The sequence below is a fragment of the Pollicipes pollicipes genome, unplaced genomic scaffold (assembly GCF_011947565.3).
Source record: "Pollicipes pollicipes isolate AB1234 unplaced genomic scaffold, Ppol_2.1 Scaffold_3087;HRSCAF=3621_pilon_pilon_pilon, whole genome shotgun sequence".
In the NCBI taxonomy this organism is placed as follows: Eukaryota; Metazoa; Arthropoda; class Thecostraca; order Pollicipedomorpha; family Pollicipedidae; genus Pollicipes; species Pollicipes pollicipes.
The window spans coordinates 4,498,123-4,523,114 of NW_023596225.1; the positions used below are offsets into that span (position 1 = coordinate 4,498,123).

A 24,992-nucleotide genomic window follows, 5' to 3' on the forward strand; every position below is an offset into this window, starting at 1 on the left:
CTTATCCACGACAAAAAGGACGACTCATTTTTGTCGTCTACGATACTCAGCGTCGGGAGGGTGTGTGGGAGGTGGGTCGATTCTGATATTCAGGTATTGTTAGATAATGGTTGGAAATGCTCATCGTACTCTTATGGATCGATTTAATACTGAACGGAGTGGAAGTATGGGAACTTGCAAGGCGGCATTCTTGGCACAGCGTATGGCCCGTGGATAGCACCCTAAATCTGTATCCATTCTTCCAACCAGAACATCTGTGACTTTGTGTGTGGTTGGTATGCATTTTGATAACCAAAGCAATATGAGGAAATGATTAAAGTTGATCTGAAATATCGCTTAAATAATCATGAATGTTTTGTTGTAGCTAACTACATCGGTGTGGGTCATGCCCCACTGTAAGAACATGCCTGCCCAGCCATGAAAGTTGCTTTAGGACTGTGGGTGGGGGGGGGGGGAGGGGAAATGATGCAAACAATTAGGATAGTTAAGAAATGATAAGAATCATTAATATTATATTTGGCACACCTAGTTTAAATGATGGCAGGTGTTGACAATATGATTGGGTCAACCATAAACCAAGACGGGTATTGCTAACACAGTTGCAGCAACCTGAACGTGACCATAATTTGAGAACCAAGCTATCCAGTTGCATTACCTTTTGCTAGCCTGACATACTACCAAAGCATGCTTTTTTGCTGGACTGTTTAGGTATCAAGATGCATGAGTACAGCATTAAAAAATACACTGGGATACTTAAGTAACCTCATTGAGGTAAGCTTATAGATTAATTGTCAAATCCAGCCAGATGAAATTATGCTGACTCTTGAAGTTATGGTGCATTGTATAAGGTTCTAAGAATAGTTTTGCTTGAAATTACCCAAGCAGCAGCTATGCTCCTGGAAACAATATGTACTGAATTTGGTGGTGACTGATGCTGAACATAGGACTTTTAGTTTGCTGTGTGGGCATAAGCATCCTCAAGGTAGCATTAGATGCTCTACTTTGGTAATTTCTGGCACACAATTTCAAAGATGTTCCCAATTTGCTTCTTGGTCCCAGCCCTGCTTATCAGGTCTTATTGAGACCCACCATGGCTTGCAGAGTGAAGACCAGGCTTTGCTTCCCAGATTCCATGGTAATCAATGTAATTTGTGCATGTTGACTATGCACAAATTGTGCATGTCAGCCTGCTAGGCTGGAAGATCCTAGCAGAGATCAGGGAGCTATGTCAGGACAGAATATGGCCTGCTAAAATAGAATTAAATTGCTGGGAAGCTAAATCCATTTCCTCAGGCAATAGGGTTAGAGTTTGTGCTGCAAGCTGTGACAGGTGCAGAATTTGATCTCAAGGTAACCTATGTATAACCCATTATCATTTTTTGAAAATTTGAAGAAAATGTGCATAAAAGTGGGAATGCTGTGGTGCTCCAACCATAAAGCAATTTTTGTTCACTCACATGGCCTCACTGTTCACTCTTGTGGGAAGGTCAAGGACGTTACCTTATGGAAATCTGTGGCAATATGGATATCTACTGATCCTTTCCTGATTGTAGTTGTTTCCACCATGCCATTGTCTCCATGTTTTTGGCTTCCAGTGAAGGGTAGCAGCACATCTAATGTAAAAGGGGGAAGGTGTGGGGTAGGGGGAGGGCTACAGGGGCCATGCTTCTTGTTGTGGCCATAGGTATGTGGGTCCCTGCAAAGAGATTGAGTCGTGGGCATAGCTAAATGAATCAGGGCCCACAAGACACTATGGTTCCAGAGGAGCTTGAGCGTGCCCAAGCAGATAGAAATGAGTGAAATTAACATGCTTTGTAAAAACAAATATGACATGACTTGAAGGTAAGATGATGCTTAAGTGAAATGTTTTTTTAAAGCAAAGATTACCTTGTAAGTTAAGGTGGGAGAAAAATCCTGTGCAGAGGTATGCAACTTGGTTGGACCCTTCCCCTTCAATGGGTCACAAACAGTTCACTTGCTTCTCCTCCCTATATTCTCAACATTGACATCTGATCAAGATATATGTGTGTAGCACATAGGTTCCATCATGACAATGAGTGTGTATTTATAACAATGGGTCTGCAACTTTGTGTACTGCTGTCATATCTAGTTGTGTGATGTTCCAATCATCCACTTTCTTGGATGCAAGGGTCTTTGAATTGGTCATGGCTGTTGAAATCTTGCATAAGGCATGGCCACTTTGGACCAGTTACCTCCATTGTCCCAATCACTGGACATAAAAAGTAGCATTTTGACATATGCCTCCTGGCATGAAATAAGATCTAGTAGACTGCTATGTAATCTTCATAATATTATATCAGTGTGATGGTAATTGCAGTGCTTATTAGGGATGTTGTTTCACAAAATGGGTTGCGTGACTGAGCAGTGAAAAGATACAGCCTAATTAACAGTACTTGGCAAAACAGCACTGGATTCAGTGTATCCACATGAAACAACAGTACTGGTTTGTTATTGCTGAGTCATGTAATGTGTTAACACCTCCTTTTATAATCTATTTATGTGTTGCCTACAACCACTTGCAGCCCCTGTCCCGCATTGGTCTCAGAGGAGCTAAACTATTCTTTGCATCAGATATAAAGGTATTTGCATTACATCACAAAGTTAGCGGACGTCCAACTCTGAGTGGCCTGCCAAGAGTAGCATGCATGCAAGGGGTGTGTGTAATGCTCTGAAGAGTCTTTGGTGTGCAACTCAATCACATGCTCTTGAACATGTACTCTGCTGCTGCTGCTGCTGCTTCTAGCTCATATGTTACCTCCATGTCATTGGGCACAGTGCCATTTCACTGGGAGGGGAGGGGGGAGGAGGAGGAAACCTCAACTGGTCAGCCAGCAGCACTAGGTAGGCTGCACAATGTGGATGCCTGGTATGGCTTGATTAATAAAGAAGTTTTTATGACAATGGGCCAGCAGGAGTCAGCCCAAGTCTGGCATGACATGCTGCCTCAATGTGCATCATATGATTCCTTCAGCATGTTGTCTAGCAAAAGTTTGGAAGCAAAATTGTCCACTAAATAGACTCTCACAATGTGGATGGTGGGCTTAGAGTGTATGTAACAACTTTTGGCCAGCAGCTGCCCTAAACTGCAAGTCACCATCACAGATCCTTCAGAATGTGTTTTAAAAGAAATCTTCTGATGAAGCTTCACTCTTCAGTTTGCTTTCTTTTGTTTTTCAATGGGAATCCAGCGATATTATCAGCCCATGTGAATCGATCTGTCCTGCAACCAGAAAGGAGTGCTTCTTGGGGTTTGTGTGACAATGGCAGTGTCCTGCATGTTAACAAGTTCGGCAGAAGCATCTACACTCTGCCCCTACACCAAGAAATAGGGATCGTCCTGAAATGTGGGTCCACCCAGGGGTTGTGGAATGAAGCTAGAGTTTTGGAAGAAAAATGGCGACGTGAACTTATCGGCTCGGCACTCCAGACTCTGGGAAACGAATTGAGCGAATGATTGAGGAACGCGTCGTCACAGAAGTGTGTAAGACCATGAACAGCGAGCCTGGGCCGCGGTTTGTACGCGACATGCTCGTGGCAAGGTCACTGGTCTCCAGATGGGCCGCTCGAGCCTCGGACGCGGTTTGTACGCGACATGCTCGTGGCAAGGTCACTGGTCTCCAGTTGGGCCGCTCGAGCCTCGGACGCGGGACACCCGAGGCTACCAAACTATATTCTGATGACCTGTCAGCGTACCTTCCGTTGTCGTGCTTTATTTGCATGGAACGGTCGGTGAACTGCAGTCGTTAGAGGCAAATTACCGTCCACTTTCTGAATCGGTCTTGGAGCACAGGAGTGTGCTATACGCTATATGGCTCGTAACTTCTGCGGTGTTTACACTTTAATGCTGGTATGATGCATACTGTATCGTATATTAGTGTGCAACGAATTTTATTGACGTAACTAGCTGTTTTAGGTTCAGCTTAACTCGTCTATGGCGCGAATCTGTCAAGCCGTATCATGAAGGATAAGAGACAAAATACCTATGATGGCATACCTACATACATACCATACATGCTCCTAGAAGCTGCTCGATTCTTGAACGCAGGCAGGTTTGACAGCTTGTGTCATGGTTCCCACTGAGCGATAGCTTTTTAAGACTCAGTCCGGAACTTTGGAGTGGATGGGTTTCTGAGCCCGGCACCTAGGCTAAGCAGTGGTTGTGTGAGCGCTAACTCCACCATCCGATCGTGAAATGTCGGGTCAGTGGTAGACTTATGTGGCCAAAACTGAACGGACCGCAGAGCTCGGCACGGGCCATCCTGTCCCCCTGACGTCACCTTACCCTAAGCGCGGCTGCTGCCACCATCAGCAGATCATCCCAGCCAGGGACGTCATAGCGTCTGCGCTAATGTAAGCCAGTGGTAGGCCCTCCTTGCAGGTTATAATACTTGATTCTATGCTGATGAATTTTGATATTTAGGGTTTTTCATGGATATGATTTTCTGTAGACTAGTGTGTAAAATGGTTATTAGAAAAACGTCAGTTGACCAAATTCATCCAGCGTAGTTTGAACTATGGTTGATGTACACGGGGTTGCATTTCTTTTGTTACGCCTTGGGCGTTGTAACTTTAGCTGCAGCCTTCACTGGTCTGGGTAGGGTGTTGTTTGCTGTTAACACCTTTTTTGTTGTCCAATTCCTTAATTTGTACACATTTGCGACAAAAGTGATCAAATGAATACAGCTGATTGACGTTCACATTCCTCATGAACGAATTTCATGCCTGCTTCATTGCCTGATTGGTCGTACAAACACGCTGTTTTTGCGACTTGCAGAAAACTTGTGCGGGGAGAAACAACACAGTGTTATGAGAAATGAGAATTTAGTGGCTTGTACGGACCTTGGGGTCACAGAGTTCTGTTTTCCTGTCAGCTTTTGGTCGCTGTGATGTCTGTTTACGAGCGTGCCACAAGCAAAAAGTATTGCGCCAACGGCACGGCTGCCAGCAGGCTTCGGGCGGTGCTGTTTACTGACGCCCATCACGCTGACGGTCTGGAGTCGGGGTGACTGATGTTGACACCGCCTGACGTCTGCCTCTCGCGTGCCGCCAGGAGGCGCAGCAGCTGCTCCGCGCACCGCAAGGGCCAAGCTCGGCGTGCGGGCGGCTACCATCTGGTCGCTGGTTGAGATCGCTGAGCTGACTGAGCCCCACTCCCTGCAGGTCAGTCGCCGTCAGCTGGTTTGGCTCCGCGTTCGCTGGATTTTACTATGTGTCAGGTGCAAAGCAGGCCTGTTCGGCTGCAGGGTGTTCCTGACTAGCCCCACCGAAGGACGTTGGTAAACGCAATCGCTCTGCGGCCTACTTTTCGTGCTAGCCCATAAGGATCGATCAACCCGGCACCAAGCGACGTTTAATTGTCTTAACCGATTTATAACCTTTTTTGTCTAGAGAAGTCAAATTCCCGCTGCCCACCGAGTCAAAGTCTTTTTTAGGTACGGTACACCGTGGATCATGCGACTTTCGTGGCGCGTCCCGTGGTTGTAGTAGCTCAATGGGTAACGTGCCGGAACTGTAATCGAAAGGTCGTGTCTCGAAGCCGGGGCTTCTAAAATTTATTTACCAGTTCCCTGTTGAATATGCTATATGGTTTGCTATCAGCCAATATATGCTGGCAGTGTGATGTGTGCAGCTCCTTGAGAGTTTCCTGCAAAAGTCTGGGCCCGACATTCATTACAATTTTAAATGCATTTACTATTGTGGCACCAGTGCCACGCTGCCTTCAGTTACTGGCTGCCAAACATTTGGTACAAACTAGAAATCTATCCTACGTTGCGCATGCAGTGTATGTATGGTATAACACTGCAGTTTGTTGTACTGAACCTCGTTCTGCGGAGTCTACTACCCTGATTTCTCTCCGCATGCTTGCTGTGAATGGCGTGCTCGAAAATGGCAAATGAAGGATAACCTTGACATGACGGGAAACAGTTCTTGGAGAAAGAGAAAATTCGTTTTTTTCTGTACCCACGTCACTATGGGGAGAACCCATTCCATGTATCACGCTCACGCATTGAGCTTGGATTGCTTTTAAGCTAGAGTGGGGAATGAAAAGTTTGACCACGAAAATATGAAAGTGTGAAAGAAATCAAGACACGAAACCACGAACTCATTGTGAGATGTCTCAGCCAACAAAGGCATACATTCTAATTTGACATGTGATTAATCAGATTAGCATGACAAGCCTCATTTTGTCACATCCTAGGTCATATTTAGATAAGTTAGGAAAATGTTAACGTCTGGTTATAAACGATGTTCTGGACGTAGGTAAGATAAGGGAGAAGTGCCCCAATGGGGGAATGCTACTGGTTTCGAGGGCAGACTTTCTGCTTCACAGCAATGCGAATAAGCATCTTTCGCATGGCTTACAGACACTCAAAGTTACCTAATCCACCCACAAAAATATGATGATCGATTACACCCACCAGCTTACAAAATCGAGATGTGAGATTTGTAAGAACGGCCCTGTACTTTAGATATAAGGAAACACTTTGAAGGACAAAATTTTGCTTCCGTGGTGACTGAACTCACCAAGGTATTGTCAAGCTCTTACCATAGTTTTACACAATGATGTACAGCAATTGTGTTCGGTGTTGGAATTGTATAATTTCGTCAGGAAATTCAACCCTACTGAAATTTGGGCTCCGAATTTCATACCAGACAGAATGAAGCCATGAGGGTTTCCGTGCACAAACCGCACAATGATGGTCTGCACTAAGCAAAAAGTACCACCCACGCGTACGACACAGTGGTTTATATCGTCCAGCCATCTTAAACAATTCTGTTACCAATGTTCACCAGCTTCACTTACCCGTCCTCGCCCACACCGTACAATCGGACGATGCTCTCACTGCACGGTAGTATATACGTCACATCCGCGCCAACCTCGTCTACTATTTCGCCTCAGCGCGCCGGAGTCGGGTCGAAGACTTCCCGGGAGCATTCCCCGGGACCCGTCATAGGCGGTCATGCTGAGGGTGGGTATCTCCCGCTTTTCTCCTGGTCGGTACCAATGCATGCGTCATCAGTGCATGGCTCATCTGCTCTGAAAAAAACACGTGCACGAAGGCGAAAAGTGGCCAGTGACTCTGGGTGTTAGCCCCGATTTCGCCGACACCTCTGAGATCGAGTATCGTAAGATACAAAAGTTGCGCGAGACCTGTGCTGGTGGGTAGTTTCTCTCAGTTTCTCGACGCATGGGGTGAGTGGAGAGGAAGGATTACAGGCCGCGAGGTGTGGACCGGCGGGCGCATTGGATCACGGCAGGTACGTTACGGCTGTCGTGCGCGTTCTTGGACATGACGTGGCAGGTTTTGCACATAAATTTGGGATATTGCGGGCACTAGAGTAGTCGATGCCTAGACCGCATAAACTCCATGGTGTCCGATGGGAAGTCAACAAGCTGGAAAGACGTCTAAATTTGATGAGTTAGAGTATTGCGTTGCCTGGGAAAAAGGTTTTGTTTCTTTTACAGAGAAATGTGTCGCGGAAAAATTGAATGGAGACATGCCGCAGGCTTTTGAAATCCAAAGGTGTCATATTTTGTGTCCAAATGGGCATACTGTAGTGTGAACTAGGAAAGTTTGTTAAAGCTGAGGATTCACAGCATTTTGTGATTTAATTGTAGTATGTGGGGATTTTGGTTTTGATTCTGGCTCAAAATTGATACACTTTTGAAGAAATGAAAGTACATCGAATCCTCTCCTTTTGAACTTGGACTTAATGTGATATACCCATAAAGCAAAGGATCTGTAACCTGGCCCGATGAAAAACGAATCCGTGTCTTTGCCTTTCTTTTGGTTTATGTAAGGAATGCATTGACCTAGGAAATATTTAATATCGTTATTTTCACGTACGAATTATGGCTGTGATGATGAACATTCCAAACTGGTCGTGCCATTTAAAAGCTGCTTTTTGATATTTGAATCTTTGTTAATGAAATTCAATTTAAAACTTGAATTTTTACAAGTTTTTTCCTACAAATCCAATTTCATAACCGTAGCGGTGCTGTATGGCTTCTTCAGGAGCCATTAACTCCAGAAGATCGGATGGGAGGTTAGAAAGTGGTTGGTTGGCATCCACGCCGTAGAATAAATTTTCTGAACAATTGAAGTTGCGTTTTTCTTGCATCAGATTATGAGGGCCAAGAAGTTAGCATTTCCGAATACCGCCAGCATGCTAAAACACCCAGGGAACGATGTCTAAGATCTCTGACCCTTTAAAAATGTTCTGAGCGAATATCGTGCGGTCTGGCAGAAAACGTTTTATTTTGTACTGCTCTCAGATAGGTTCCAACCTGGACCGTACCTGTCTGGTATGTGACGGTTCCCCAGATTCTGTTTAAAAAAGCGTAAAAACGGGTGTGATACTGCGCTGGGGTTCACCACAGTGCTTTCGGACATCTCCAGCAGCTAGCTTCGGCGTTGAAGCCAATAAACGGCCACTGGTGATCCGAAGAAAGTAGTTGGGGTTTCGGTACGCTAGCAAACTGGCGCAGTTTCGTGATCACGTAACACACGGCGTTGCTTGTTTACGCCAAACATTAAATGTTTTCCGCGATGAGCGAACGCGTGGTGCCGCGCCTTTTTGCCAGCGGGTTCATGGTGTCCTTCGTACGAGTGGATTGAGTCTCCGGGGTGTGCTGCGCCCATCCAGCCTCCCAACCCTCCGTGGATGCTAGTATCAGCAGCTGTCGACAAGTCACACACGGTCATTCATGTTGCTGCCGCGTATTCATCTCTGTGTACGGCAGAGGTCATTGCCATCAGTAGGGCACTCTGGTTTATACAGGTGGACGAAGATGCCTTATACGTGATTTTATCCGACTGGCTAAGTGGTCTTTTGGTATTAGGACGTTTTAATCCCGCAAATTCCCTTATACGGGACATTTTATTACGTCTTGAGTCATTGCAAGAGGCCGGGAAGATCATAACACTATGGTGGATTCCAAACCACGAGGGAATTGCTGGAAATGAGCTTGCCGTTGCCGCCGCAAAGCGTCCTATGCTTCGGCCATGCACAAGGGAGCATCCAATACCGGCCGCGGACTCACGCCCTGCCATATCGTCCCCTTTACGAGGCCGGTGGCAGAACACGTCGGACGCGCGGACACCAGCGAATTGAAAATAATTGAGCCGGTTATCCAGGAATGCAGTCATGCTGTTGGAAGTCCAGGTGGGGAAGCCATTTTAAGTCGCTTGCGCATCGGCCATGCTCACGCCACCCATAGATAACTTTTGTGTCGTGATGGACCACCTCGGTGCCGCCGATGTAACACAGCGCTTACTGTGCGTTATGTGCTGTTCTCTTGCCCCGCATTACGTGTTGAGCGTCTGCGATACTATCCAACTGCACGGTCTCTCACGCTCTCCGATTTGCTCGGCAGTGACTCATTACACATCCAACACCCCTTAAAGTCCCTTCGCGTGTTAACTTCTGTTCTATATAAACGCCGACCCAAATCTTCCGCGGCACATACCAGCCCTCGTTGAAATTTTTGAACAACTTTGAGCTGCGGGCGCCATATGACCGCGCAGTCGAAGTGACAGAAAGCCCTACTTACTACTACACTACTACTGCTACACTCATGCAGCCTTGTCTTCTGAGTTACGCAGATTTGGTCCAAGTTGTAATTTAGGGAGAGGCTGTACGCTAACCTGGAAAGAGACAAGGTCTTTGACTAATTTTTGGATGAACATGTTTTGTCGGCCCCTTCCCCCTCCCCCCTGTGTGATTGTACCCATTATGCTGCTGCAGGTTTTGAGAGGGAGAGGTAAGAATCAAGAAGTATTTAATATTGAGGTAGCATGCAGGCCCAAAGGTTCATGTGGCCGAGGGAGGGAGGGAGGAGGGAGGGAGGGAGGGAGGGAGGGAGGGAGGGAGGGAGGGAGGGAGGGAGGGAGGGAGGGAGGGAGGGAGGGGGATTTATATATATATATATATATATATATATATATAATAAGTTAAATATATACATATATATATAATAAGTTATATATATATATATATATATATATATATATATATAACTGTGTTAGCCGCAGCATTTCCGTCCCAAAGCTATGTACGGAAAGATGTAGCATGGATGAAGTATCAAGGCTGGAAGGGCTTATATTTATCTTAAGTGAGCCACTTTATGAACCAAAAACTGCGCAATAGTGATTAGGAACTGCAAAATTTTGGATGAAAATAATTGCTTCCTTTAAATAATCCCCATTTGCTATGAAATGTTCTCTTGGGTGCTTGAGTGCGTTTGGTGACTGGCTTATGAATCCAATATTGAATGTATGAAAGTCTTCACTCATTTACTTTTGGAGAGACGTCTATTGATATTTTAGTCTATAGATAGCATCTGTAAATGTCATATAATTGAAAGGAAAATGCATTCGTATCACCTTCGAATTAGACCAAGAAAAACGTAAGTACGTAAATCAGTACAACCACTTGAAGTTTTTCTTTATTTTTTTTATCAGCCCAGGTGACTTAAAAATAGCAAAGATGAGCGCTCAAACTCCAACATTCAGCTTTTATCATTTAATTTGAAAGACACTCTTTGCATTTACTATGTCTACATTTCTGAAGAAATGCAGTTGAGTAGTCAATTTTCTTCAGAAAAATGTCGGAGAAAAATGATTGCTGGGCTTTTCGTGGTACAACGAAATATAAATCTCATTTATGCCGTGTATTTTGTAAATAACCTGAGATTGGTCCATGCGAGTGGCTGGGGCTCTGGCCTTGAAGGCATTGCATACATAGACTGGATGTCCAAAGTTAGACTATATGGTACGCGGCTCTAATGGGCTTGTTGGACCCTTTTGTTCATTGTATATTTGGGTAAGATGTCTGACTTCTCTTTAACTACCGAGAGAAGCCTTCCGTCATGGTTGGGCGTCGATGTGTGCGAACGTGCTGCGTAGCATAAGCCAGCTCTACATCCTGTGCTGATGCCTCGCTGTGTGCGTCTGAACGCATCTTATCACCCCGCATGTCAACTGCTTACGTTTGTTATTAGCAAATACCGCGAAACATTCCATCATGATTCACGTTTGTTGTTCAGACCTAGCTCGGAGCCATAAGAAGGTAGGTTACAAAGGTTCCGGTTTGGATGCTGATGTAGCAATTCAAGCACAAAGATGATTCAGCCATGATTCAGCCGTAGATGGGGCGGGACACAGCCATAGGAGTGCAAGGTCTATGAAGCCTTGCTTATGCTTGGTGACTTCAAGTGAGCTAGGACTTGGATGACGCCATATAAACGCCAACGCCATACGCCATATAATAGGAGCATATGTGGGAGGACGGTATGGGGCTGGTAGTGTGGAATACAACGTGAAGTGGGAGTGAAAAATTAATATTGAAAGAGGGAAAAGGAATGAAGCGATTCTTCATAGGGTGTTCTTTGCTTTACGCACAACCACGGCGATTCTAGGACGCTGCGCTCACGACAAGAAAAGGGAAACGTCCGATAGATGTGGGAAGGTGAGCGGAGTTTGGAGATGCACTACACGTCGGACGGTGCGCAGCTCACGTCAAAATTGGAGGAGGCAGTCTACATCCTTTGTCCGAGGTAGACTTGGGTCTCCTTTTGCCAGCCGCCACGTCAGGGGCATTATCGTGCAAGAGGGGTAGCCCGCTTGGGATCGTGTTTACGAGCTTAGTGGGCGGTCGTGCTCCGTCGAAGCCGCCCCACTGTGGCAGATGGCAGCTTCGACCGATGACTCGGTGAGGTGAGGTTATATAACGCGTCTCCATTACGGCCGAAGATGCGCCTTGCTCACATGTACTCGCGGTTTGAAAAACCAGACGAACTCGCGTCACTGATGTGTATGTGCTAGTGATTTAACTGAAGTTTTGTGGAAAAGCGAGCACAGTTTTCCTAAACGTTTTATATATTGAAATGAATAAATGATGGATCCATTTCCAGCGTGAATGTGGTTAAAACTGAAATGCAACGTTGTCGTAGTTGACAATACATGTGACCGAATCAAGCGATTCGGCCGCATGGAATTCATGAGTTTTAATACCTGGTTCTAATCAAGATGGCCGAGGGTAAAATTGTCACAGAAAGGGAACCTGGGGTAAATGTCTAAACGTGCTAATGCGTGACATTTCCGTTTCGATTAGAAATATCGCAACAACGTAGTACGTCTTTCTCCGTGAGGTCATGGACACATGCGTAAGCTCGGGCGAAGTGTGTGCGGGCTTCTCAGATTTGGGGAGTCCCTCGCTGCCCGACATGCACACCGCGCATCCCTCGCGATTTGAGAACCTGGACGACTGCCGCCCAAACATGCACGCGGGTTTTTCCCTTCGGCCTCATTGACGGTGGTGCAAGCGGTGCAGATTTAATCCGCACAGCTGAGCGGCATAAACTGACCCTGCCCGTGTTCCGTAAGACGCTAAGACATAATTCACATCTGAATCACGTAACTATGCCAGCTGAGGTGGAATAAAAGTGAACCGATCCGACGTAAAATCACCACAAATAGCTCGCATTCATGATCCTAGGCAGATCTGACTCATGAAGCATCGCGTGGGCTGTGCGATTAGCACCACGTGACAAATGTTTGATGCGGCGAAATGTTCTGGGGCTTCTCCAGGTTGAGGGACGTCCCGGCCATGGTTGCCCACAAGCGCTCAGAAAGGGGAGGGCGCGTGAATACACTCCCGAATGCCCCCACGACATGTAATCAGTAGGTTGCTCAAACGATCAGCATGCCTTGATATCACCAATACAAATAACAAAGCTTCCTTGCTAACTCTAGATCACTTGCCTGCAGCTTAGGATTGAGGTCCTGACAGCTGAAAATATCAGGGGATAACCCTCATGATTCTGCTCTCACACCACGCAAAAAAAACACTGGAAATAACAACGCTTAACTGCTCGTTGAAGAACATAGCCTACAGCTTGTGTATAAGTGAATGCCTGGCAGCGGAAACCATCACATAGGATAACTAACATATTTCTGCTTTCACGCCACATGCAAGTCAGACACCACAGACGTGTCAAGCATCATGCTCTCATCACCATTACAACCAATAAAACGTTGCTGTTCGTTGACGATCATTGCTTACAACTTAGAAGAGAGTGTCTTACAACTGAGATTATCACCTGAATGATCCACGCATTTCCAATGGAAACAGTTTAGTCACATACCACATGCTTGTCAAATAGTCAGCATGTTTGTATACCACCACTACAACTAATGAGCCTTTACTATTGGTTGAATATGATTGTCTGGCTTGTACAAATGGGTACCTGATAGCTGAAACCATGTGCTCGTCATGGCAAAATAGCTTGAGTGTATTTTGAGTGGTGCACTCGATCAACTGCATTAGGATCTTGCAGTACCCCATTATATTTTAAGAAGTATGGAAATAATAGAGGATAGGAAACAAACACTAAATGTTTAATAGAATAACAAATAATTCATACAAAGTTATAGAATAGAAACAATACTAGAACTCCTCCTGACCAACCGTCAAGGTCTTGTTTAAATGCTGTCAGAGTTGCTTGTTTGCTTGCTTGCTTGCTCGCTTGTTTGCTCGCTTCTTGCTTGTCAAACGTACAAATTTCGATCAAGTGGTACGCTTTTTGTTGATATCGAAACAAGATGTGGCCAGAATCCACGGCCATGTAACAGATGAGATGGATGAGATATAGAAAAGAAACCAGATACTGGCACAACCAGAGTAGTGTTGGTAGTGTGGGTCGGTCAGCTGGCAATCGGTCCTCCATCCAACGTCTTCCAACCGACACAGTCTGTGGGCGATTGTAAAACAATAGTAAGCTCGTTTCCCTTGCAGGTCGTCATCATTGATTCTATAATATGAATTCAGGCAATGAACGCATTTCTCATGAATGTGATTATTTGTAGAGTAGCTGTTCCCAAAATGGTTATTAGAAAAACGGCAGCTGACCAAGTTCATCCAATGCAGTCCGTGTATTTGGCTCGGTTCGGTGCTACCCAATGCTTATTACCCTAAGTCAGAAATGATATATAAAATAAACGGATCGCGATATGGTTTTGTTCAAGTTGGGTCAGATACCGCTGTTATGTTATGTGTTATGGCACTGGCTCTCTGGTCTGGTTGCTAAGATGCTGCCATGGCATCCTGCGGTCACCTGTATTTGTGGCTGCTGAGGGCTTCACTACAAACCGATGCATTGAGAATTCTTCGGCATGTAATCAGAGGACACCGTCATAGCGCCTGACGGGAGACATTCGTGATCACATATTCCGCGTGGCGAGAGTGCACCGGGTGGCGGTGAGGGCCGCTGCCGTTCTGCTGTCATTCTGTATCCTGAGGTGAAGCACGGCACCGATCGCGTCCCCAGCAGTCTGTCGGATCACTGGAGGGCTAAGATCATCAGTCATTGTCCATTGCGGTCCGCAGTCATCGCCCGCGAAGCCAGCCAGCTGCCGCGTCGCACGATCCAACGGGAAGAGGCGTGGTACGCCCAGAGGGCCAACGGCCCAGAGGAGTCGTCTATTGGCCACGGTTGTGATGCGCAGGCACACGAAAATGCATCTTGGTTTCAAAATGTACAGCCAGAAAAATTAGACCCACGTTAGTTGGCTCCCGCAGTCTAAGTTGTCGGAACACGGGAGAACAGAGCACAGGGCCGCCTACTACTGAGTCCGCGGGTGCTTTTTGCGGTCAATATTGTCATATGGTAATGGATGGAAGGGATTTACTTAAAATGGGGTTTGCCCCCTTTTCTGGTGGGCATATGGTCCTGTCTGTAGCGTTCACAGACAATCTTAAACATGTTTGAAAAAGAGCCTGGGACAGGGGAGATCAAAATGTACACGCTGAGGCAACGTGGATGTTAACGCGTAAGCCACATGTGGTCCTCAATTGTGGCTCAGTTGCACTCATGTCGTGGGCACGACACGCGCGCATATCAGACAAGTTAGAAACCCACATATTGTGGAAGGCCACACAACTTACACTTGGAATGCCGCATCAGTTGAGGGATTTTATTCCTTCTGGTTCAGGCAATGCGAAGCGTCGTGAGCTTTTGAATGGCCTCTTGAAAGAGCTGTGGATTGCTTCTACCGAGCCTTCAAGAATCCCTCTCAGTGTTGGTCATAGTTTATTTTCCCATAGCCTCCATGGATCCGAGATTCAGTTCCCAAAACGGTTGACAGCCCTTCGATTCACTCGGGCCAGGATCAGTGATTTGCCGGATATTGATTATTCTTTTTTATCCATTCATCCATCCATCCGTTCATCCACCTGTCCATCCGCACATCTATCCACCCATCCATTTATCCATGAACAGGACGTGGCTGCACACAGCCGCGGCGCCGGTCAGAGTTGTTACGTCCCCAGGTGGAGCGTGCGACCTCGCAGTGGCGACCTCCCATGACATTCGGCCACGGTGGAGGCCGCAAAGCTGGAGCTGTAGCTGACAGGCGGCAGGCGCTAGTCAGCCACATACTACGCATCCATCCGTCTATCCATCCGTCATGATGCGTTGGCTTAAGGTTTAAGAAATTGAACCTGCCCATAAATTGTTTTTTTGTCGGATGCAAGGAAATCTGCTTCATTAAGCATCAAGCATGTCCCAAGCGTCCCAATTTTGATTCCTGAAACTTTTTGGAGATCGATTTTTGATGATCAAAATACCCGTTATCAGAGGTGTTATCGGTTCTCACCAAAACGCCCCTTTGTTAACCTCCAAAAGACCTCTGACACGTCTCGCACGTCTCAGACCTCGCACTATTACACCTGTGTTGGCTCCCAAACCACAGAAGCTGTTAAAACCGAATTTGAAACTGAAACGGCCAGTTGTTGTCAGCCCCGCTCTGGCGTGACCGGTACGACCTTGGGCCGGTCCCCCCAGCTCGCCCCATAAGCGCACGGCAGATGGAAGGGAGCCGTGCGATGACGTCAGAGCAGGTTTCAGCACAGCATCTATGTTGCAGTGCGGTGCATGAAGAAGTCATGCATTTGTTATCCGATTTTGATAGGCTTTTCAGAAATTAGAACGGGCTTTGTGGAGTCAACTGATCTGTTCATTGCGATTGGGCCCAAACTTGATCCCGTAGCCGTCCAAAGTGACAGGGCGGGGACTTGGCGCCGACAACGACGTGTGTGTACGAACCAGGAGCTAACTGAGAGGTCACGAGTGGCGTGACAGGACCGGGGACTTGGCGCCGGCAGCGGCATGTGTGTACGAACCAGGAGCTGACTGAGAGGTCACGAGTGGCGTGACAGGACCGGGGACTTGGCGCCGACAACGGCGTGTGTTTACGAACCAGGACCTGACTGAGAGGTCACGAGTGGCGTAACAGGACCGGGGACTTGGCGCCGACAACGGCGTGTGTGTACGAACCAGGAGCTGACTGAGAGGTCACGAGTGGCGTAACAGACCGGGGACTTGGCGCCGGCAGCGGCATGTGTGTACGAACCAGGAGCTGACTGAGAGGTCACGAGTGGCGTAACAGGACCGGGGACTTGGCGCCGGCAGCGGCATGTGTGTACGAAGCAGGAGCTGACTGAGAGGTCACGAGTGGCGTAACAGGACCGGGACTTGGCGCCGGCAGCGGCATGTGTGTACGAACCAGGAGCTGACTGAGAGGTCACGAGTGGCGTAACAGAACCGGGGACTTGCGCCGGCAGCGGCATGTGTGTACGAACCAGGAGCTGACTGAGAGGTCACGAGTGGCGTAACAGACCGGGGACTTGGCGCCGGCAGCGGCATGTGTGTAACGAAGCAGGAGGCTGACTGAGAGGTCACGAGTTGGCGTAACAGGACCGGGGACTTGGCGCCGGCAGCGGCATGTGTGTACGAACCAGGAGCTGACTGAGAGGGTCACGAAGTGGCGTAACAGGACCGGTGACTTGGCGCCGGCAGCGGCATGTGTGTACGAAGCAGGAGCTGACTGAGAGGTCACGAGTATCGTGACAGGACCGGGGGACTTGGCGCCGGCAGCGGCATGTGTGTACGAACCAGGAGCTGACTGAGAGGTCACGAGTGGCGTAACAGGACCGGGGACTTGGCGCCGGCAGCGGCGTGTGTGTACGAAGCAGGAGCTGACTGAGAGGTCACGAGTATCGTGACAGGACCGGGGACTTGGCGCCGGCAGCGGCATGTGTGTACGAACCAGGAGCTGACTGAGAGGTCACGAGTGGCGTAACAGGACCGGGGACTTGGCGCCGACAACGGCGTGTGTTACGAACCAGGAGCTGACTGAGAGGTCACGAGTGGCGTAACAGGACCGGGGACTTGGCGCCGACAACGGCGTGTGTGTACGAAGCAGGAGCTGACTGAAAGGTCACGAGTGGCATGACAGGACCGGGGAGGGCGCAAAATGACCCTAGAAATCGACGCGCCCTAAAACCCCAATCATCATCATCGACAGGACCGGGGACTTTGCGCCGACAGCGGCGTGGGTGTACGAACCAGGGGCTGACTGAGAGGTCACGAGTGGCGGTTCGAGCGGCCCCGATCATCAGCCGGCGCTCAGCGGGCGGCGGCGCGACGAGGGCGGGATGCAGGCCACCGTGGCCAGCTGACGACATACCGGAAAGCTATGGTTGGGGCTGGCCCGGCACATGTGCCGTGGTGCGATGTGTAAAAATGAACACGTCTGACTGCCGTTGCCAACCTGATCCAGCCGACGGGCAGGGTGATGAAACGGCAAGGTTTACTGGGTGGCACTGGGTTCTGGCACTATTTTTAGGCTGTTAAGACGGACATGACGTCATTCATTGCGTGTTTCCAGTCGCTGCGCCTATTCTTGTTACCCATGGCCTTTGGTCAGACCGCGCTTGCCATTCAGTTCCCATGTGTGAAGGCTTTCGAGTTTCGGTGCTGTATATTTACCTTGGCACCAGTGCGAGTGCTGGGGAAATATTCTAGATGAAACCCGTGTTGCATTCGAGACCCACCACTTTTGGGCTTCCGTGCTTAACAACAAGAAGGAAAACTAAATATGCCGGCCCATCCCTCAAAAATGTCATGACAATGTGGCCAAAATGCTATGGAAAGCTCAACCTAGGTATGTCCGTGTTAGTTTTCAAAGCGTTTGGGCGCCTTACCTAATAAGTGGTTTCCCCGCGTCTAAGCTCGGGACTACGGAACGGGTTGTGTTGGCTTGAGGCAGTTATTCCAAGCTAATTGTGTCAGATTACGGAGAGGCATGCGTGCGGTCGTTATGTTCTGTTATTAGCACTGGTCTTTAGGCGCCCGGGAGGAGTTTCGTTGTTGGCACTTCCCATTCGAAACTCCAACCGCCCCCGTGTCAGGACGCGTATGGACTGATGAAGAACCAGACCGCCTACTATCAGCCGAAATGGCGAGAAACCAAAAGCGTGGATAAGGAAGCAGAGGGCTTCACTCTTTTGTTGTCTAGGGCTGATGTCAGGCTGCGCACAAGTACATGAGCGACACAAGCGTGTGCCAAAGTCGTGGGTTCGCCGGAGTAAGGTGTGACAAGTGCTTGGTGGTCAGCGGTGCTGGTGCACTGCCGGGGCCGGGCCTGTTCGCGGCTTGCCGGCGGCTGGCGCCGCCTGCTCTACTGACCCAGCTCGCAGCCGCTTGCCAGACGCCCGGGGCGGGGTGCCGGTCAGCTGACCGGAGGCGCCATGCGCGGCCGGGCGTCCGACCCCCACTTAGTCGTCGTGTGGTCGCCACGCGGCATGCGGCGTGGGCGCGGGTTCTGAGGTGCGTGTTGGATCGTTGGTCGTGAACCCACCCCGTGTCAGTTCCCAGTCGCTGTCTGTGGCGTCGCTAAACGGTTGCCAGCAGCCCAGGGGGTGGCGGTGTGCCCCATGCCCCGTTCGACCGTGTTCACCGGGTGTGCTCTGAGGCCGGAGCCGTGTTTTTTGCAGGCGGGTGCATGTCGACAGCGGCTGGAGTGACGTCCGACCTACACAGACCGTGTCCTACGGTACGTACCGGAAAACAGAGAGCTCGTGGCCAGGTGAGACCGCCCAGTAGCGCTACCACCGGCGAGGTGTAGAGTGCGTAAACCCGACGAATCGCAACCTGGGCAGTGTTCGTCAGTCTGGTGCCGCTTGAGCATTCGTTTGCTGCGCCATTTTTGATCATGGCATCGGTGCGTGTCCAGGGAGATTGTGTGTGGGTGGCGATTAATAGAATAGCCCTCTGACTTGTGGTTTCGTTATCCGAAAAGCATGAAGAACGGCTGTGTAATTTTTGCCCTAAGGAATCACTCGCTCCCGGAAATTCCAAAAACAAATCAAGAGCTCTATGGGATAAGAACCATTCACTCCAACCTGTCTGACCGCTCTGGCTAATAAGCATCGGATTGGCCTTAAACGGATTTTTCGGTAACTGTCATTGGATCGCATAACATTGCACACGGTCAGACGTCTAGTTCTGCATCCAGTTTTACGCATGTGGGTTTTTTTAAAAGATTACTACACCATGCTTAAATATGACTTAAAAAACTGCCTTATCGGACCTTAACGCCTGTCGACATGCCTGCTTTTGTAGAGCGTTCGGGTAAAAAGGATAAAGTGTTCATGACATGTGGCTTCCTGCTTTAATGGCACGCTACTACATATAACTAATGTAATAGATGTTGAAATAGGAGAGCTCTCAGCTTCTGAGGCGGTGTTTAAGTCAGTGGTCGTCAAGTAGGCTGACGGCGCAGGCTACCCCGGCGTCACTTCATGGTCGTAGGGCGGCCGCTCTCTCTCTCTCTCTTCAGCGTGTCCGCTCCACTCACAGATGAGTCGATCTGCGACGAACGGTGGCGGCCGTATAGGATGTTGGCACGGGTGCTCGCCCAACCGCTGTAAATGCGTGTTGGAGAAGGAGGTGAGGATTCCCTGCAGTCTTGGGCTCCAGTTCTTTGGTGGGTGGATGCAGATTCGGATCAAACACTATCCGCATCGTAATTCCTAAACTTTGAATTCGTGTTTAGGCTCATTTTTAACATTTTATGGTGTTCTGGCAGACTGTTCTGTCCGCGCGCATTTGTAACTGGGTCGAAAGACTAGAGGGAGACATTGCTACCAGTTGGTGTAGGCTCCAAAGGTTTGGTTTTCGTTGAGGTATGTACTATGGAGAAAGCGTTTGGCGATGTAACAATTTTCCTTGCTTCTATGTCGTGTTCAGAAGTGACTATAGCAACAGCGAATATTTGTGCCGGAAACTGTGTCTAATCTTTCAAATCTTTGAACCCATAAAGCGATGATTCGAATCCCATAGCCAGGCAGTCCTAAAAGCCATCACTCAATTATGCACGTAATATTATGCATTTTTTTAAGTTCACCTTCCCGTCACGTAACTTGTCTGGTATGCTTTGGACTGAACTGTCCGTCTCCCTTTTCATAGCCTTGTATCATTTCAAAATTTCATTGAAAAGAAAGATTCTGATCTATTCGAATTAAGTTTCAGAACAATTTTAAGTCCCAATCCCAATCCACCTACGCTAGGATTCGAATTGAATCGAATTCTAATTCACAAAATGCTGTGAATCCTCAGCTCTAGTAGGCACCCTGTTGAGATTATCTTGCTTGATAGCGCTAAAAGTAATGCCTCCCATTTTCTATGGTATGGTAGCGAATGGGCTAGAACATTACGCGATTAAGTTGGTCGAGTTACGGAAGGTGAAAGATCTGTCGTGGACTAGTTGCCTCGAGATTCCTGCTGCTTCTGATTCCCGATCAAGACCGTGCAAGGATCTCTTGTAGTTTCACATGACTCCTCGGACCCCGGGAAGTAAACGACAGCATGTGTTAAGCTGAACACGAACGACAGGCACAGGCGACACGCCGGAGGCTCCGTGGGGGGGGGGGGGGGGGAGGGGAAGGCGAGATGAAAACACAAGTTGATGTCGTTTGACCGCAACTGACTTGCCAATCATTGGAGATATTTCAACGTGGCCGAATTGGTAGTTTATAGATAAGACAGTTCTGTTTGCCTTATTCCACGTAGAATAACCAGGAGAAAGGAGAGATAGATGTATTGATATTTCGGCTACATGCTTCATCGGAACAAAATCGGCAGTAGATTCAAAATTGCCTGCCGATCCCACCCGTTTTTTGTTTTTGTTTTGAAACCGCGAGCCACAGTTTTAATAAGCCGCCAGCATCCAGGCAGTAACAAGGAGCAATGGCCAGATATCATTACGATGCAGTGTAAATCTAACTAATGCTTAAAATACGCGAAAAAATGTGTGCATGCAAACAAATTCAAATAAACGGGCGTCACGCACCATTCATACATGCGAGCGGTTTCAACTGAACAGGCGTCACATATCACTTGTACATGCAAACGATTTTAATGCAATATGCATCGCTAATCACGCGTCAGGCATCTTTCATACACACCCATCACTTATTACTGCGCACATACTCACGTCTTCATCACTCACTTACATATGCACATCATATTCGCATGATCGGCTGAGATGAACCCTGCGCTTTAATGACCGATAACCGACTTTTTATAAAATGGATTCACTTATTTTCCTCTTGATGCAACTTGATGCGCGATGTCCGTTTTATCGAAATCGTTTGCATGTGCACGTGATGCATGATGCGTGATGCGCGTTAACTTTAAATTGCCTGCGTGTATGGATGATGCGTGATGCCTGTTTACCTGAATTCATTTGCATGTACACGTATTTTTCTCGTATCAAATCTTCTTAAATCTCATAGTCGCGTATCAAATCGTCCCAAGTCTCAAATTTTCGCGTATCAGACCTTCGAAGCAAGTCTTGTTGGCGAGATATACATTTTATCATAGTAGGTTGGAAGGCGTTTGCTCTTTGTTTAATCCCCTGAATGTTGGTGACTTATAAAAACTGCGGCTCGCTGATTAAAAAAAAACAACTGCAAAATGTAGTATGATCGGCAGACATTTTTAAATGTCCTGCTGGTATTTGTTTAGATAAAGGCATATAACTGAAATTGCAATGTATGTGTCCCTTCTTTCTCGTGCTTATTCTACAAGGAATAAGGTTAACGCTATTGTCTTATCTATATCCATAATATTCCTCGCAAATGCACTTAACAACTTACGGAATTCGTAGTTTCGAATAGGTACGAAACGTCTGCTTTCTTTTCGGATTTTTGCGGCCGCATATCTGTGGATTGGCTGGGAAACCACCCTCGCAATTGGCAGAAAGGCATGAAACAGCTGCGAAGGATCGCTCGGTTACGAGTCAGTTTGTTTGTGGAGCGTGTGCCGCTGCTTGGCAATGCGCCATTCTTGGCGCTATTTTGAAACAACTGGCGATTGATTTTCATCGCGCCGTTAAGTTTCTTAATTAATCTAGATGCAACATTTTACGTCCATCTCACAAAGTGGTGTGAACTGATGGCCTGCACTGGGAAATCACACGAAGTCACTAGATGCGACCACTGATAGGCGACGTGGTCGTACTGTAAATTGCTGATTGAGTCGCCTTTGAAATGATTTGGCACGCGTGACTGAACACGCGTCGGAGGGATGGTGCTGCCAGTCTGGGCCCGGGCGAACGGTGACGCCCCCTCGTGTGTTGCAGGGCGGCGCCATGACGTCTGTGCCCGGCCAGTTCATCGTGCAGCGCGTGGTGCGGCTGGCGGTCGACGTGTTCCGATCGCCGGGAGGCTCTGAAAAGGTGTTCCGCGAAGGCCTGGCCAAGCTGAACCAGCTGGTTAGCCAGCTGACGGCACAGGACGTGGGCTTCGACCCGCGCTGGGTGCGCGACACGCGACCTTACCGCCAGGACCTGGGCGTGGCGCCCATGACCTACGTCCGCCTCTTCGAGAACGACTCTGTCAGCATTGGGATTTTCATCCTTAAGAACGGCTTCACGCTGCCCACGCACGACCACCCGCACATGCACGGTGTGCTGAAGGTGCTGCACGGTCACCTGCTGATGCAGTCGTTCACGCGCGTGCCGGCGGCGCCTGGCATTCTGAACGGAGTGCGGAGTAGCGCCCAGGAGGGCGCGATGGACTGGGATATGCGCCAGACTCCGCTGGGGCCCATCTACCACACTGTGAAGGAGACGCCACGCCGCCTGGGCGCGACAGACCCGCCGTGCCTGCTGACACCCAATCAGTCCAACATCCACCAGATCCGGGCCGTCGACGGACCCGTGGCGTTCCTCGACATACTGGCGCCGCCCTACGACGACGACGAGCACATCTACCACAACTTCCGCGAGCTGGAGCCGGAGAAGCTGCGCCAGCTGACGGGTGGCGAGGTGGCCTCCGACGGCTGGCTCATCCGCGTGCGCAATAACTCGTTCTTCTCGGACTCGGCGCCGTACCGCGGCCCGCCACTCGACGATATTCGCTGAGGCCGCCAATCGACTGGCCGGCCCGGCCGGCCCGCTCCCGGCCGGCTCTCCCGTTCAGGCCCGTGAAGCCGGCGGCCCGCCAGTCCGCCCCGCGTCGCGACCACTGAAGCGCCGCGGGTGGGACAGAACGGCGACGGCGGCCCGAGCGGACGTGACCGGGTGTGCGCTGCCGCCTGACTTACTCCGACCGCCGTCCGGTCGCTCCTGGTGCGGTGGCGGGGGGCGCGGTGGCAGTGCGCGTGGAGAGCCGACTCGCCTCGAAGGCGGTCGTGGCGGAGTGCAGCGCTGCATAAGGTGGCGGGGGAAACTGGAGCGCCGCGCTGCGCTCCGCCGGCTCCTGGTCACGTGTCGCTCGGGCTGCCCAGCCGGCCTGCGGTCTCCGCCGGCCCGGCGGTCCCGGCGCCGGCGGCTGGTGCGCCGCTGCCGCTGCCGCTGTCGAGCGGCGCCGTGCGCGTCAGGTGCCATGCTGACGGAGGCAGAGGGAGCTGGCGGCGGTGCGTGCGGCGCGACGCTACCGGCTCGGCCCTGGGCAATATTACTCGCGGTAGCCGACGCGTCTCCGGACTGGTGGGCGGTCAAGGGTGGCATGTGTGATTCGTAGGCGCAGGTCATGACACAGCCTTTCAAGTCCCTTACTCAGCGAAGTGTGCCGGCGTTGGGAAGTTGTCTTGCTTAACTTTCGGGAGGTGTACGAAAGTTTTTACTGTATTCAGAAGCTGATCATTTTAGGATCATAAGGCCTTGTGAGTCGTCTGGATGGGTGAGGGTACGTGTGGACCTCCTCGAGGTGGCTGAGGGACTATTTGATCGTCTCGGTAAATTGGGCTGTGGAAGGAACCATGTGGGTAAACTAGGACACCGACTGGATGTGACCGTACTGACGTTAAGCAGTGCTAGTGAAGCGTTTGTTCTCCGTGTGTGAAGGTGTGCAAGTCCTTTGAGAGGATGGGCCGACACCGGGGAGAAGGGCCGGCCTCGAGCGCCTCGCGCACAACACGCCCTGGTCAGCCGCCACCTCGTGCTGGCCAGCGGGGTCGGCCGGCACTCCCGCAGCCGTGCGAAGCTCACCACTGAAGCTACCGAGGCTCAGCCTGCGGCGCGAGCCTGGCTCATCGCGAAGCGGTGGCGTCTCGGCCGGGTGCCTGCCTGCCGCGGAGGGGCGCGCCAGGCGCACCTCTTTGAGGACTCTTTCTTAGAGTCAGTGTGCTGTAAATAAAACTAGGGGCGGCGGCGCCGTCTTTAACGCCTGTCAGCTAACGTCGTGTGTCCGCCAAGGCGCTGGCCGGGGCAGTCCGGCGCAGCGGTGCAGCAGTGTGGGAGGGGGACCAGTGCCCCCTCCAGTATCTGGAGCATGAACATCAGCCCTATGGCGTTACATGGTTAAAACGTGGATCGAACCCCGTTCCTGCTTGTTGGAGGTGGCCCGGCTGCTGGCCGGGCGCCTCGCCCGGGACTGACCGGGTTGGGTGGCCTCGGTCGCCGTCAGTGAGCGGCACGGTGCGAACAGCCCCGCATGTCTCTAGTCAGCCCGGTGCCGGCTCGGCGCGTTGTTGACCTCTGTGTGTTACGCCTAGGGCGCGGTGTCGGCCCTGCGTGTGCGGGGGGCGGCAGGCGGCGGCGGCGGCCGGCCTCTGCCGGGGTCAGACACCCACCTGGGCTTGGCCGCTTTCGTATGAAATACAGTTATGCATGAACACT

At 49.8% G+C, this 24,992-nt stretch overlaps 1 protein-coding gene across 7 annotated transcripts; it reads left to right on the forward strand.

Moving 5' to 3' along the window:
- LOC119114823 (2-aminoethanethiol dioxygenase) lies at positions 1–24,992 on the forward strand. 7 transcript variants are annotated; one of them, XM_037238863.1, is made up of 5 exons: positions 1–71; positions 5,072–5,181; positions 18,862–18,953; positions 19,727–19,816; positions 22,512–24,992. In XM_037238863.1, the coding sequence occupies exons 3-5, from the start codon at positions 18,870–18,872 to the stop codon at positions 23,292–23,294; spliced, it is 957 nt and encodes a 318-aa protein (XP_037094758.1). In that variant the 5' UTR covers positions 1–71; positions 5,072–5,181; positions 18,862–18,869; the 3' UTR covers positions 23,295–24,992. The 7 variants fall into 7 exon arrangements, with proteins under 7 accessions (XP_037094758.1, XP_037094761.1, XP_037094762.1 ...); XM_037238866.1 differs by having other exon boundaries at positions 18,862–18,920; XM_037238864.1 differs by having other exon boundaries at positions 46–93.

Bases quoted from the DNA above. Each gene is read 5' to 3' on its own strand.
- LOC119114823 (XM_037238863.1), top strand. From the start codon at position 18,870: ATGTCGACAGCGGCTGGAGTGACGTCCGACCTACACAGACCGTGTCCT. The intron at 18,954-19,726 runs GTGAGACCGCCC...CTCCACTCACAG, and splicing joins AACAGAGAGCTCGTGGCCAG to ATGAGTCGATCTGCGACGAA. The intron at 19,817-22,511 runs GTGAGGATTCCC...CGTGTGTTGCAG, and splicing joins AATGCGTGTTGGAGAAGGAG to GGCGGCGCCATGACGTCTGT.